At 37.7% G+C, this 15,958-nt stretch overlaps 1 protein-coding gene across 1 annotated transcript; it reads left to right on the forward strand.

Moving 5' to 3' along the window:
- The first annotated feature begins 1,100 nt into the window (after positions 1–1,100).
- On the forward strand, positions 1,101–14,750 carry LOC118776046 (myosin heavy chain, fast skeletal muscle-like). The gene is made up of 40 exons (XM_036526121.1): positions 1,101–1,120; positions 1,366–1,405; positions 2,141–2,356; positions 2,447–2,590; positions 2,680–2,836; positions 3,168–3,195; positions 3,295–3,409; positions 3,498–3,590; positions 3,676–3,739; positions 3,824–3,922; positions 4,886–4,989; positions 5,085–5,223; positions 5,319–5,437; positions 5,525–5,674; positions 6,026–6,196; positions 6,289–6,595; positions 6,677–6,753; positions 6,963–7,050; positions 7,227–7,344; positions 7,448–7,571; positions 7,669–7,805; positions 7,888–8,143; positions 8,220–8,462; positions 8,587–8,763; positions 8,848–8,993; positions 9,088–9,178; positions 9,264–9,653; positions 9,745–9,871; positions 9,978–10,096; positions 10,799–10,995; positions 11,075–11,258; positions 11,360–11,525; positions 11,622–11,746; positions 11,880–12,188; positions 12,286–12,489; positions 12,584–12,709; positions 12,816–12,986; positions 13,112–13,216; positions 13,317–13,412; positions 14,453–14,750. Exons 3-40 carry the CDS (start codon positions 2,153–2,155, stop codon positions 14,684–14,686), a joined length of 5,904 nt encoding a protein of 1,967 aa, XP_036382014.1. The 5' UTR covers positions 1,101–1,120; positions 1,366–1,405; positions 2,141–2,152; the 3' UTR covers positions 14,687–14,750.
- The last annotated feature ends 1,208 nt before the right edge of the window (positions 14,751–15,958 follow it).

Genomic DNA, 15,958 nt, shown 5'->3' on the forward strand with positions numbered 1-15,958 from the left:
TGTAACAAGTATTTCTGTGTTTAACAGTCAATTAATGTAATGTTGATCCTGTAAAGACCTAATTAATACATCATAGAGACATTGATTACTTAATGGGTTTTTAGATATGCTACATTATGTTAGACCTCTAAAATCTAAAGGCTCGTTCAAGACAAAGCCCTTCCAAGCAAGTAACTGCTCTACCTTACTCCAGTCTATAAAAACAGACCATTGGCTTCCTTGCAATGCTTTATGCTGCCAGAAATGCCAGCATTCAGAGGGGACATTCAATTCATGTCAGAAAGTTTCCTTGGACTTGAACTTGAAGATTAAAGTAGTGAAGTCAACAGGCTTATTGTGACACATGCAACCATTTCAACATAAATTTTCCATCACCTGCCAGTCATAATACCTAAGTGACAAATGACATCAGCTCCTAAGGACAAACCTAATATTAGTACATGTAAGCACAACCATACAAGCCTAGATGCTATCAAACAAACGTCTTTAAGGTCACCTTGGGTTGATAAATGATCCATTTACCCCAGTACCCAGTTCTGTTGAAACATCAACACTATTCACCTGTTCATCATTATGAGTAGTATATTTAATGCAATGCACTTGACTAATACAGTTTTTCTCTGTTGACAGTTTATGTTATTATTCGCCTCTGGGGAATAATACCTCAGCTTAATCTGATTCAGGGATCCCTTTGAACTTCTAGGCACCTTCAAATGGCACCCTGACTCAGTGGAAATAGTATTCCAAAGCTGCATCATTCTCTTCATCCACAGATGACTATGACATTTTATTTCCAGGTTGCACTGAATTTGATCACAGAACACTGAATCCAGAATCAAAAGGGTGCACGAAGATATACTTCAAGAGGGAAGGCATTCCAATACAGAACAATAAACATGTCAACACAGTATTATGATTGCCATCTGTAATGGATTTATGACAAAACCTCTGAGACATTTTTAAGTAGCCACACACCCCCACCCTCAAAAAACACACATACATAAGACTCCTAAAATCCAAATATAGGTGTTCAGTTTTGATGCCAGCCAAAAGGATCATTATAAAAGCAACCACTGTCTGAGGAACCCGGACCTTGTGGTCAGTGGGTGAACTTCAGTGGGTAAGTTTGCTTAAACTTATCTGACCTTATAGTTGAGCCTAAAACAAAACAAACAAAAAAATTGTAATAATTTTTCATGCAAGTGATAATAGATCTTGATAGCACATAGATCTTGTTTAATTGCTATGAGTAAACTGAGAAGTAACAAAATGGAACACTTGAATTTGAGTATTTTGGACTGTTATCCCCGTTGCATAACAGAACAAGAAAGATGAAACATTTTTTATTTTTTTATCATTTTGTAGCATCGAAGGATAACACATATCTCAGCAGCCATTGGAGAAGGTAAATTATTTTTGTAAATGTAGAACTGCTGACATGAGCCGCACATGTATTGAAAACTAGTTTGAATGTTGTTAAGATTCCCTCAAAAATTACAATTAATTAGTTTGCTTGTGAGATTTTGCATGTGAAGTCATGTATCAGGCTTTCTTAAGTTTCTTATGTTATTTTTTCCCATTTTTTAATATTAGTAGAATCCTCAAGCTAACATGTGCAGCTTTAGCTAGCTAAACCCACAGCCATTGATTTTGAAAAGTACCCAGAGGTAGCTAGCTAGGCATTTGCGCTAACTAGAGGCCAGCTAAGCATCAATCTGTGTCATAAACATATTGTGGTGAGCTAGGGTTTTCAGGGAGGTGACAAGCTTATTTGCCAGGCCTTTGAACTGAATGTTTTTCATTGTGTTGTGCAGCAACATTATCGCATCTCTAAAGATCAGGTGTCATAGTGTGGTGGGAATTTTGTGTTCTCCCTTTAACATGTGTGTCGTTACCTTGTAAGCAGTCTTATTACAATGAAAGGATGTAGGCTGTTATATTTTCTTTTCTTGACGATTTGTCTTCATGGATGAGACCATCGATTATGATGGCTAGCTAGCTATATATATTATTTTATTTTTTATTGCAAAGTATGGTGTTCTATATTTTAATGTCTTACGCTGTTTTCTCTCGTACAACATTTTTTATTTGAACAAGTGAATATTGTAAAGAACTTTCTTATCATAACTGTCCACTGCAGTGTACTGCAGCAATGAGTTCTGACTCGGAGATGGCAGTCTTTGGAGAGGCTGCTCCGTATCTACGGAAGCCTGAGAGGGAGCGAATAGAGGCTCAAAACAAGCCTTTCGACGCCAAAACAGCTGTGTATGTGTGTGAACCAAAGGAACTGTATGTCAAAGGCAACATTCAAAGCAAAGAAGGTGGCAAAGTCACTGTGAAAACAGAGTCTGGACAAGTAAGCACAACATAGAGATGTAACCTATGGTTAAATTTAAGTGTGATGCAGAACGTTATCAGTAACAGTGGTTTCTTGTCTTCTGTCTAGACCCTTTCAGTAAAGGAGGACCAAGTCTTCCAAATGAACCCCCCTAAATTTGATAGAATTGAGGACATGGCCATGCTGACCCACCTCAATGAAGCCTCTGTGTTGTATAACCTCAAAGACCGTTATGCGTCATGGATGATCTATGTAGGCTTGGTTTTTCTGGCAAATAGAATAATTGTATTTACAGAAGTTCAAAGTTAGATTAAGATTATTTTAATCTGTGTAAATTTCAGACCTACTCTGGGCTGTTCTGTGTCACTGTGAACCCCTACAAGTGGCTCCCTGTGTACAATCAAGAAGTTGTGGTGGCCTACAGAGGCAAAAAACGTCAAGAGGCACCACCACATATCTTCTCCATCTCAGATAATGCCTATCAGTTTATGCTCACTGGTAAATATTTCCTCAACATAAAGAGAAAGTAACACTGGAATAGCTTTTCAGTTAGATTTTGTTCTCACAAACTAATGTTTTAAAATATTTGATCTACCTTTGTACATGTTATTGGATTCAATATTACAGCGTTATCATTGCACAATTGAAGCATACTTCACCAAAGAATAAATTTTTATCCTTTTGCTTATCAGTCCTTTTGCTTTACTGTTTGCCAGTAATGTTGAATATCATGCTTAAGGAAGCATCATTTATTTCATAATTTTAAAATAATCATATATTTAATTTTATTTTAATGCATGATATTGTATTATGTGTTATTTTCACACAGATAGAGAAAATCAGTCAATCTTGATCACGTAAGTGGCTTAATGTCATGTACCAAATTTATGTAATTAGTATACTGCGCTACATGAAACTTTGGATGACTTAATGTTTGTTGTTTATTTTACACATAGTGGAGAATCTGGTGCAGGAAAGACTGTGAACACAAAACGTGTCATCCAGTACTTTGCAACAATTGCAGTGTCTGGGGACAAGAAGAAAGAGGCTGCAGCTGCTGGTAAAATGCAGGTATGCAGTCTGTTTGGATTTCATTTTCTTAATTTCAGAATTACTGTATTCTGAATCAGACCAACAAATGGCAGTATGTCTCCCTCAGGGAACACTGGAGGATCAGATAATTTCAGCCAACCCTCTATTGGAGGCTTTTGGTAATGCCAAGACTGTGAGGAATGACAACTCTTCTCGTTTTGTAAGTTTTATGCCAGCAGTACTGTATACCCTCTTCAATGACATACCGTTATCATAATGACATTATAATTACATTATAATTATAGGGTAAATTCATCAGAATTCACTTTGGAACCACAGGAAAACTGGCTTCCGCTGATATTGAAACTTGTAAGTTCTGGAAGATTCAGCACAAAACAATAGCTTGTTTATATGTTATATCACCCTACATTGTAACTTTTTATTTTTTTGCAGATCTGCTGGAAAAATCAAGAGTAACTTTTCAGCTTTCAGCAGAAAGGAGCTATCATATATTTTACCAGATTATGTCCAACAAGAAACCCGAACTCATTGGTAAGGGAGATATTTAGTGACCAAAGATTACAAACCACATCTACTTAAACACCTTACACAGGCTACAGTTTTAGATGTTATCAATTTATACCACTGAATATTTTACTGAGGCAATTCTGGGTTAAGTATCTTGCCCAAGGGTACAGCAGCGTTGTTACCACTAAGCCACACTGCCGCCTAAATAGACTGTATCTGCAATGCTTATCAACTAATTGTAACATAAATGCAAAATCCTTGATAGCATTATCGACCACTGCCAGCTGCACAGTTACACTCTAAACCCAAATTGTTTCAGTAAATATCAAACTGTAAATCACTGGTGTAAATCACCCTGTATGTTTGTCTGTGAAGCAAGTAAATAATTCATCAAAGAATATGATCAAACACAATTGCTGGCATTTCAGTATTGATATCACAACAATTTATTTAGTGACATTTTTCACAGACAGCAAAAGGAATCTACAGACTACAGCATTATTGGTTCATCAATTTTTGGTTGTGTCTGTGACGTTGATCTGTGACAAAACCTCTATCCAGCATATCACCACCACCTCTTGGTGGCAGAGCAGATTGAAATTACTGCTTTTGATTGCTTGACTATGCCAAAGAAATTCTGATTTCTGTTAGGTGCAAGATGCTTACCTGCTATTGTAATGGAGTCAAAAATGAGAAAGCACACTTTCTGAAGTACATTTGGTCATTGTTATGATTGTTTTATTCCATTTCTTCTTCAGGAGATGTTGTTCTCATCATCATCATGACTTTCATGGCAGGAGGTCTTAGCAGGAAATATTCCAAAAATCTTAAAGCCAAAAGTGTGTCAGGTGTAACAAATTGGTCATCAAAAATAACTAAAATAACAATACCTACAACACTTACCAGTGTCGATTAGATAAGGTTAAATAATGTGACATGGATGTGTAAATGTTTGAGTAACATTTACATATTCTATTTTCCTGCCAGAAACACTCCTTATCACCACCAACCCCTATGACTATCCATTTGTGAGTCAAGGGGAGATCAGTGTGGCCAGTATTGATGATAGTGAGGAACTAATGGCCACAGACGTAAGTAATCACTATTTAATCACTGTAATTACAGGCTACTAATTACAGATTTAATGGGTAACCCAATCTGTCGTTTAATTATTGTGTCTTTTCAGAGTGCAATTGACATTCTGGGTTTCACTGGTGAGGAGAAAATTGGCATCTACAAGCTGACTGGTGCTGTGATGCATTACGGAAACATGAAGTTCAAGCAGAAGCAGCGTGAGGAGCAGGCTGAGCCTGATGGCACTGAGGGTAAAAGTCACACCTTCCTTCATTAGTATACAGTGTTGAATACAAATTTTTTGGCGTGAGTCAGCATTAACATGTGGCAATGTATACACATTTAGTTGCTGACAAAGCAGCTTACCTCATGAGCCTGAACTCCGCTGATTTGCTCAAAGCTCTGTGCTACCCCAGAGTGAAAGTTGGAAACGAATTTGTCACAAAGGGGCAGACGGTACAGCAGGTCAGTACTGTGTGGCAGCAGTGAACATCTTGGGCTGAAGAAGCCATCTGTGTGAACTGAAGCACACATGCAACATGTCACTTGCAGGTGTACAATGCTGTTGGTGCCCTGGCTAAATCTGTCTATGAGAAAATGTTCTTATGGATGGTCCTCCGCATCAATCAGATGTTGGATACCAAGCAGCCTAGACAGTTCTTTATTGGCGTGCTGGACATAGCTGGATTTGAGATCTTTGATGTAAGTACTGTACTGTATGTAAGTACTGTGTCCTTGTGTTGTACTCTGCCTCACTTGTAAGTTGCTTTTGATAAAAGCATCTGCCAAATAGGGCTGATGAGGAAAAATATTGCCGTAAAGTGTGTGATTTGCGACACAACGAAATGAACGATAGAGCATAATATGAAACGATAGACGTTTTTCTGTCGTCATAGGATATATATTGTCATATCGCACAGCCCTACTGCCAAATGAATGAATGTAAATGTAAATGTAAAATATCATGTTTCTTACTCATACAGAGTGCATTTAAAGTAGGTATGGCTTTAATTGAATGCTGACAATGACTTCAATGCTCATTATCATTTGTAGTTCAACAGCTTGGAGCAACTGTGTATCAACTTCACCAATGAGAAACTGCAACAGTTTTTCAACCACCACATGTTTGTACTGGAACAAGAAGAGTACAAGAAGGAAGGAATTGAATGGGAGTTCATTGATTTTGGTATGGACTTGGCTGCCTGCATTGAGCTTATTGAGAAGGTAAGAAAAAATGACTGCGTGCATTTTATATGTTTGTATAAATATTTATGTGGTTTATATTATACAGTATATGTTTGTGTTTTGACCTTTAGCCAATGGGCATCTTCTCCATCCTTGAAGAGGAGTGTATGTTCCCCAAGGCTTCTGACATAACCTTCAAGAACAAGCTGTATGACCAACACCTTGGTAAATCAAACAACTTCCAGAAGCCTAAGCCTGCTAAAGGCAAGGCTGAAGCCCACTTCTCCCTGGTGCACTATGCTGGTACTGTGGACTACAACGTCAACGGTTGGCTGGACAAAAATAAAGACCCCCTGAATGAAACTGTTGTGCAGCTGTATCAGAAGTCTGCCTTGAAATTGTTAGCCTTACTGTATTCCACCTATGCATCTACAGAGGGTGAGTTTATACTCACACAGATATGCCTCAAATATACACGTGCACAAATTATCTGTTACTGTATGATTTTTTTTTTCTCAGAGAGCGGTGGTGGAGGTGGAAAGAAAGGTGCCAAGAAGAAGGGTTCCTCCTTTCAGACTGTGTCTGCTCTCTTCAGGGTAATTTCTGTGCTATTGCAACCTTATAAAATTTAGAGCTAATTCTTATATAGAAAGGTAGGCATGACCAAGTAAAAATGAATTTACCTTGTACAATACTGGCATTGGAACAAATGTCTTATTCAAAGAGATTATGAAAAAAAACTTTTGTTCATTTGTATGATCTTATACTGTATATCAGTACTAACATGTTACATTCATTTGAACAGGAAAACCTGGGGAAACTTATGACCAACCTAAGAAGCACTCATCCCCACTTTGTAAGGTGCATTATTCCCAATGAGACAAAAACACCAGGTAAATAGATTTAAAAGCCTGATATTCTAGATATTCTATAGCCTAGATATTCACATATTAATCAATAAATTGATCAATTAACTTGTATTTGATATTTTATTTGTATTTATTAGTAGTAAGTAATCAAATAGTAATAAAACATTACTTACCATTACCAACCAATTTAATTGTTTTAGGTGCCATGGAGAACCATCTGGTAATCCACCAGTTGAGGTGCAATGGTGTCCTAGAAGGCATCAGAATCTGCAGAAAGGGGTTCCCCAGCAGGATCCTGTATGGAGACTTCAAGCAGAGGTGAAATACAAATCACTTACCACAATAAGATGTTCATGACAAGTTTCATTGTGTGGTAGGAAAATGAGTAATTTCATTCATGCTTGTATATTAAATTGCACAGGTACAAAGTACTTAATGCCAGTGTAATCCCAGAAGGGCAGTTCATTGACAATAAGAAAGCTTCAGAGAAGCTCTTGGCGTCAATTGATGTGGACCACACTCAGTACAAATTTGGGCATACCAAGGCAAGTGTCAGATGTTACTACTTGCATGGTTGCTGATGCACTTTAGTTGATGAAATTCAATCATACTGTTGCGAAAATGTCATTTTAATACTTGTAGGTGTTCTTCAAAGCTGGCCTGCTGGGTACCCTGGAGGAAATGCGGGATGAAAAATTAACTGTGCTCATCACTATTACACAGGCATTGTGTCGTGGTTTCCTCATGAGAAAGGAATTTACAAAGATGATGGAAAGGAGGTAACAAATACAATAATATATGCTTAGAAACTGAAACCAGCAATGTTGACCTCTGTATCTAATTACAACAATACATTTTCAGAGAGTCAATTTTCACCATCCAATACAATATTCGTTCATTTATGAATGTGAAACACTGGCCGTGGATGAAGCTGTACTTCAAGATCAAGCCACTTCTGAAGAGTGCTGAAACAGAGAAAGAAATGGCCAACATGAAGGAAGAATTTGCAAAGTGTAAGGAAGAACTTGCAAAATCAGAAGCTAAAAGGAAGGAGCTTGAAGCTAAAATGGTTACTCTGCTCCAGGAAAAGAATGATTTGCAATTGCAAGTTCAGGCTGTAAGTATGAATTCAAATAGAGCACAACATAACATTGAAGACATTCACCTTTTATTAATGATCCATTTCTATCCAGGAAACTGAAAATCTTGTAGATGCTGAGGAAAGATGTGATGGTCTGATAAAGAATAAAATCCAGCTTGAAGCAAAAGTTAAAGAATTAAATGAAAGGCTGGAGGATGAAGAGGAAATAAATGCTGAACTGACTGCCAAGAAGAGGAAACTAGAGGATGAGTGCTCTGAGCTGAAGAAAGATATTGATGACTTAGAGCTTACCTTAGCTAAAGTGGAAAAAGAGAAACATGCCACTGAAAACAAGGTAAGATTTTACTACAGTGATGCAATGAAGTAATACAGTAATAAAGTGATACAGTAATGTACAGTAATACAGTAATGCATGCAGGAAATACATATAAATATGTATATGCATATTTCCTGTGCAGGTTAAAAACTTGACTGAGGAGATGGCAACACTGGATGAAACCATTGCCAAATTAACCAAAGAGAAAAAAGCCCTCCAAGAGGCACACCAGCAGACCCTTGATGATCTCCAAGCAGAGGAAGACAAAGTCAACACTCTGACCAAAGCTAAAGCAAAGCTTGAGCAACAAGTGGATGATGTGAGTTTCCATTTGGGCCTTGCAAGACAAAAATGTTTGATGTTCTGAACTTCATTTAATTCAATACATGTTAAAACATTTCAGCTTGAAGGTTCTCTGGAGCAAGAGAAGAAACTCCGCATGGATCTCGAGAGAGCCAAGAGGAAACTTGAGGGAGACCTGAAACTTGCCCAGGAATCCATAATGGACCTGGAGAATGACAGACAGCAAATGGAGGAGCGACTTAAAAAGTATGATTGAGACAATCTAAAAATGTATTCTTAAAACAGAATCAGACAACCACAAAAACTGAAAATTGCCACATAACATATTTTTGCTTTACAGGAAAGACTTTGAACTCAGCCAGCTTCTCAGCAGAATTGAAGATGAGCAAAATTTGGGAGCACAATACCAAAAGAAAATAAAAGAACTGCAGGTACTCAAAGAGGCAAACATGGGGATAACACTGTTGTGTTGCTACTGGCTGCAGGATTGTTCCAGTTTTATCCTCTTTTTTGCAGGCTCGCATTGAAGAACTGGAGGAAGAGATTGAAGCTGAACGTGCTACTCGGGCCAAGGTGGAGAAACAGAGGTCTGATGTCTCCAGGGAGCTGGAGGAGATCAGTGAGAGGCTCGAAGAAGCTGGTGGAGCAACTGCTGCTCAGATCGAGATGAACAAAAAGCGCGAGGCTGAGTTCCAGAAACTGCGGCGTGATCTCGAAGAGTCTACTCTGCAGCATGAGGCAACCTCTGCCGCCCTTCGCAAGAAGCAAGCAGACACTGTAGCTGAGTTAGGAGAGCAAATTGACAACCTTCAGCGTGTCAAACAGAAGCTGGAGAAGGAGAAGAGCGAGTATAAAATGGAAATTGATGACCTTGCCAGCAATATGGAAGCTGTGGCTAAATCAAAAGTAAACAAATTTTTATATAAAAAAAATTATGACAATTATGGAAGTATTTGTCAGTGACTATTATAACATTGTTTTTTGTTTTTATTTGAAGGCCAATTTTGAGAAGCTGTGTCGTACTTTGGAAGATCAACTAAGTGAATATAAAACCAAGCATGATGAGAATTCTCGTCAGATTGCTGAAATAAATGCTCAAAGAGCAAGACTCCAGACAGAAAATGGTAAGAAAGCAACTTAGTTTATGAGACATAAAATTAACTATATTCACATGGATGGAGACTGCAGTGGATTCCATGGCCAAATGTTTTTTTAATTCTCCTGCTCTAGGTGAGTTTTCTCGTCAGCTTGAGGAAAGAGATGCTTTGATATCACAGATGTCAAGGACTAAACAGGCCTTCACTCAGCAAATCGAAGAACTCAAGAGACATGTTGAAGAGGAAGTGAAGGTAAAGCTTCTGTTTAAATAAATAAACTATTTACAATATTTATAATAGTTATACAAATTACATATTATAAGTATATTATATTATATAAATTATATATTACAGTGTTTATAATAGAAATAATTGACATTTTTTTCACTCTTTACAACTGAAATTATTAGTGTTGTAATGGGCCTAACCGAATGCACCTCAGCCATAGATGTACCTCCCAAAATGAACTAATTGACCTAAACATAATTTACATAGTATTTTTCATCTTGTGAAACTGATGTAAAATGAAAAATATTTTGTGTGCCTACAGATTCAAAACTTTCTCTTTAGATTGCACAATTATCGCTAAATTATCTATGAAAGACTCAATCAGCTGTCTAACTCTACAATAGAGAAAACATAATCAAGATATTTACTCAATAAATTATTCATTCATCCAGCTGTTGTACTCTTGAGCAAGGTACTTAACCTTGATTCCTCTTGTATGTTGTCCAGCAGAAAAAGTGGATAGTATATAAAATATAAGCTATATGTGTTGCCTGGCATAAGAATGTCTTCTGAGAAAGCAAACAAAACCAAAACAAGACGTGGTTTGATTTTTGCGAGGAACAATTGTTGGTGTCTTACAAAAACAAGTTTGATATCATTAAATTCTAGAGCAAAGTGGAAACTCCTCATTTACACCAATGTCCAATTTTATACGCTTCTTCAAAGGCAAAGAATGCCCTTGCTCACGCCCTGCAATCAGCCCGCCATGACTGTGACCTGCTCCGTGAACAATATGAGGAGGAGCAGGAGGCTAAGACTGAGCTGCAGCGTGGAATGTCCAAGGCCAACAGCGAAGTGGCTCAGTGGAGAACCAAGTATGAGACTGATGCCATCCAGCGCACTGAAGAACTCGAGGAAGCCAAGTAATTATTATTTCTTCAGCATGATTTACATATTGGTGCCCCATTTCAGAACATAAAATTAATGCGTCTTCTTACACAGGAAAAAGCTTGCACAGCGTCTGCAAGAGGCAGAAGAGTCCATTGAGGCTGTGAACTCCAAGTGTTCTTCTCTAGAAAAGACAAAGCAGAGATTGCAGAGTGAGGTTGAAGACCTCATGATTGATGTGGAGAGGGCAAATGCCCAAGCAGCTGCCCTTGATAAGAAGCAGAGGAATTTTGACAAGGTACAGGATGCTTTTCTGTGGTTGATGTTGTTCTAGTGATACTTAGCAATGAACAACTCTGTAGTCTTATACTTTTAGTATTATACTTGTACCAATGATAGATTCTAGCTGAATGGAAGCAGAAGTATGAAGAAAGTCAGGCAGAGATGGAAGGGGCTCAAAAAGAGGCTCGTTCTCTCAGCACTGAGCTCTTCAAGATGAAGAATTCCTATGAGGAAGCTCTGGATCAGCTGGAGACCCTGAAACGAGAGAACAAGAACTTGCAACGTATGTGAAGGGCATGAGCATGACTTCTACATCTACATTCACCTACATTCAAGCACTTAGGTTCCAGTGTTAATAATGATGTTCATGCCATTCCAGAGGAAATCTCAGACCTTGCCGAACAGCTTGGTGAAAATGGGAAAGTTATCCATGAGCTAGAAAAGTCTAAGAAGCAAACAGAAGCAGAAAAGATGGAAATCCAAACTGCTCTGGAAGAAGCTGAGGTAACTTATCATAGGGAGAGTCAATCTGAATGCCAATGATAGTTCTTTTATGACAATTGATAATGTAATGATAGAATATTTATATCTTTGTATAGTTTTATCTTGATGTTGTATTTGTTTTGTCCATAATAAGGCCTCCCTGGAACATGAAGAATCCAAGATCCTTCGCATCCAGCTTGAGCTCAGTCAGCTGAAGTCAGAAGTAGACAGGAAAATCGCAGAGAAGGATGAGGAAATCGAGCAGATGAAGAGAAACAGCCAGAGGATTATTGATTCGATGCAAACTGCTTTAGATGCTGAAATCCGGAGCAGGAATGATGCTTTGAGAATTAAGAAGAAGATGGAGGGTGACCTCAATGAAATGGAAATCCAGCTGAGCCACGCCAACCGCCAAGCTGCTGAGGCTCAGAAACAGCTGAGAAATGTCCAGGGGCAGCTCAAGGTATACAGAGACATACACAGCAGAGTTCAAAGCGAAAAGCAAATAGCTCTGTGTTCTCCCCTGTCACACATTACCCCTATGTTTGTTATATATGCAGGATGCTACAATTCACCTTGATGAAGCTCTCAGAGGCCAAGAAGACCTGAAGGAGCAAATTGCCATGGTGGAGCGCAGGAACACCCTGATGCTGGCTGAGATTGAGGAACTGAGGGCTGCTCTGGAACAGACGGAAAGAAGCCGCAAAGTGGCTGAGCAGGAGCTAATGGATGCCAGTGAACGAGTGACTCTGCTGCATTCTCAGGTTAATAGTCAGCTGTATTTCATCTTTGGACATTCCTTCTGTAACGTCACTGAAATTAAGTACAGTATTTCTTATTTTAAAAACAATATTTCAGAATACCAGCCTTATCAACACTAAGAAGAAGCTTGAAGCAGACATCAGTCAGCTGCAAACTGAAGTTGAGGAAGCCACCCAGGAAGCAAGAAATGCTGAGGAAAAGGCTAAGAAAGCCATCACTGATGTATGTTTTATAGAAATATCAACTTTTTATGTGTGTAGCAATATTACAAATCTGATTTTTTTGTACCAGTTTTCAAGCCATTGAATTCTATTTTTAAAATACACAGGCTGCCATGATGGCAGAGGAACTTAAGAAAGAACAGGACACCAGTGCTCATCTGGAAAGAATGAAGAAGAACCTGGAGATCACAGTCAAGGACCTGCAGCACCGTCTGGATGAAGCTGAGAATCTGGCCATGAAGGGCGGAAAGAAACAGCTCCAGAAACTGGAGGCTAGAGTAGGTCACTCTTTCAACTCAAAAGTCAAAAGATCAAATTTACATTTGTAGTAGAGTATTAATTAGTTCATTTGTCAGAATTTTGGTGAGTGGGAATATGACTATTTTGACTTCCTCATCTCTAGGTGCGGGAGCTGGAGAGTGAGCTGGAAGCTGAACAAAGACGTGGGGCTGATGCTATTAAAAGTGTCCGCAAATATGAGAGGAGAGCCAAGGAGCTCATCTACCAGGTCATATCTCTGCTTCATTTTTAAATGAAGGTTTGTGAACAAGTATATTAAAATGATTTAAAAAGCAGCTAGCTAACTGGAATTGTTTCAATATATACAGGCTGAAGAGGACAAGAAAAATATTCTTAGACTCCAAGACCTGGTGGACAAGCTTCAACTTAAAGTAAAGGCTTACAAGAGACAAGCTGAGGACGCTGTAAGTTCAAATCAATGTCCCTATGTCTCAATCAATGTCTGTTCTTATTTTCTTGTCAGAATAAAATCAAATAAAATTAATTACTTTGTCCATCAGAAACCTATATTTCCTGAACATAATGGACCACATTTTGTCCTTACATATTAGTAGGTCCAACATGTGTATGGATAACATATGGAACGTATGCAACATATGGAACATATGGATAACTGTTTTATTCATTTCTGTGGTGTTCCATTATCTGATATTTGAGGAGTGCATTAAATGGATAAAAATGGAAACAATTGGAACAGACCGTATAGAACAAACGTTCTATAGAAATAACTGGGATGTGCTTGCAAGGCATAGTTATGGCCTTGAACATCTGGCCACATAACATAGAGTAAGGCCTGCTTCTGAAGACAGGAGAGATTATTGAACACAGCCGACAGTAGTTCTCATAAACAAAACAAAATTCTTCTTAAGCACAGACATTGATTACATGTTTTCTTTAACTTTCCTTAACTCATTGCAAATTTAAGGAAGTGTTGGTTTCCTTCTAACAAGCACAGCTTTATGAGTTGTGTGGTAATCATATGTTAGGTTTGATGAAGATTGGCAAAGCGAGATCTGATAACCCTTGTAGCCACAGAAGCAAATGTATGTAATTTCTAGATTAAATTGAGTAACTCTAACATGTAAATGGCTGAAGCATTGATCATCAAAACATATTGAGACAGTATGTATGTAATTTGTAGTTTCTGTTACAAAGGATCCATTTACAAAGGACAATCTATTCAATCTATTCATTTGGACAATGTATTCCATTTAACTGTTTAACATAATGATACATAAAATCTTGCTCTGGAAAGTGCATTTCAGGGCCACACAAACAAAATTATTACATTTTTTCCTGCAAAAGTGATTTTGAGCAATCAAAAATGATTTCTTTGTTTTGATTAAACAATTTTGTTATTTATACAAGACATGCATTAAGTAATAGTACGTCAAAGTCACAAACAGCATTTATGAGGAAATGTTGCATTTTGCTTTTCTCTCAGGAGGAGGAAGCGAACACTCACCTGTCCAAGTATAGGAAGGTGCAGCATGAGCTGGAGGAGGCTGAAGAGCGTGCTGACATTGCTGAGTCCCAGGTCAACAAGCTCAGAGCCAAGAGCCGTGAACTTGGAAAGGTAAATCTGTATTACTTGACAAGATGTGTGGCAGCAAGTTTTTATTCTTACATATCCTCACAATACCAGCAGTCACCAAAATTAACAAACAATATTGTGTAAGAATTGGAAAAATATAGTATTTGATTAAATTTGGTGCCGAAATTACTGTAGAAATTGAAATAAATGCCCCCATAAAACAAGCAAGCAAGCAAATATTCTGAGTGAATTTCAAGGTAAGAGCAAGTTTATGCAGAATTTTGTCATGAAGACCATTTAATTGTGTATGTGTTTGGAGGAATGCTTTGACAACATACTTTTTCTCACAAAATAGTCAAATTACAAATTAGTTAATGGCTAGGATTATCAATGAAATATTGAAATATAGAGACATTGTCTTCTTGACAACTGACTCTTGATCAATATGATGGTAATAAAAATATATTGTTGCAAGCTGTAAGGGCAGCTACCTGTGTATATGTAGAAGGCTGTAATAAACTGAAGTGCATAATAATCACCCCACTAATATATTTAATACACCAGGCTTTTCCAGTTTTGTGCAAGGAGCCATGTATGACTTTTAGGAAGTGGTCACACTGGATCCCTGCCTAAGATTGTGTGCTGTATATATAAAACTTATGGAAAGCATACCTGTTTAGACAATTTTGCTTCATTATGACTGCTGTTGGGAGCTGTAGCTAGGATTTCATTTATATGTAAGTTAAAGAAAGTTAAAGCTATCTTACATTCCTGTCAAAGTAAAGTTTTTCTGAAACTCTTTTTTCACTTTTGTCACACAGCCTGTCAAATCTGAAGAGTAGAAGACCATTAAGTGGCAACAGAAGAATTTATGAGACATGTAGTAGTGTTGTCTCTAAGATTTCTGTAGTGAAGATAAATAAACCAAAGCATCTCAAAAATGTATTTGTATGTTGTCTCAGCGGATGTTTTTTGTATTTTATATTATACTGTTATATCCATGCATGATATAATAACTGTATAATAATCTGTATCTTAAATGGTTATAACACTTCATATCTTCATATCTATAGCACTCTCCTCTACTATTGCTTAAAGGTCTGCTCTTCAGACGCTCCTACAATACATGATGCTCTCAGTATGTATTTTGGTAGGACAGCTCAGCTCATAACACAACTTTTGTGAATACAGGCTACATAATGCCATGGACCCAGTCCACTGTAAAACACAAAAGAACAGCAACAAAAATCATTGTTCATACAATCTGCATATTACATGTTAGCTTTGGTACTTAAGAATGCAACATTTAACATGTTAACTGACTTTAATATTCATTATTAACAAAAGCAAAACAAAAACTGTGGTAAATGATTGAACAGAACAGCCTGCTGTGTTTGGACTGGATACATCCTTAGC

This window comes from Megalops cyprinoides, chromosome 1 (genome assembly GCF_013368585.1).
Source record: "Megalops cyprinoides isolate fMegCyp1 chromosome 1, fMegCyp1.pri, whole genome shotgun sequence".
NCBI classification, from domain to species: Eukaryota; Metazoa; Chordata; class Actinopteri; order Elopiformes; family Megalopidae; genus Megalops; species Megalops cyprinoides.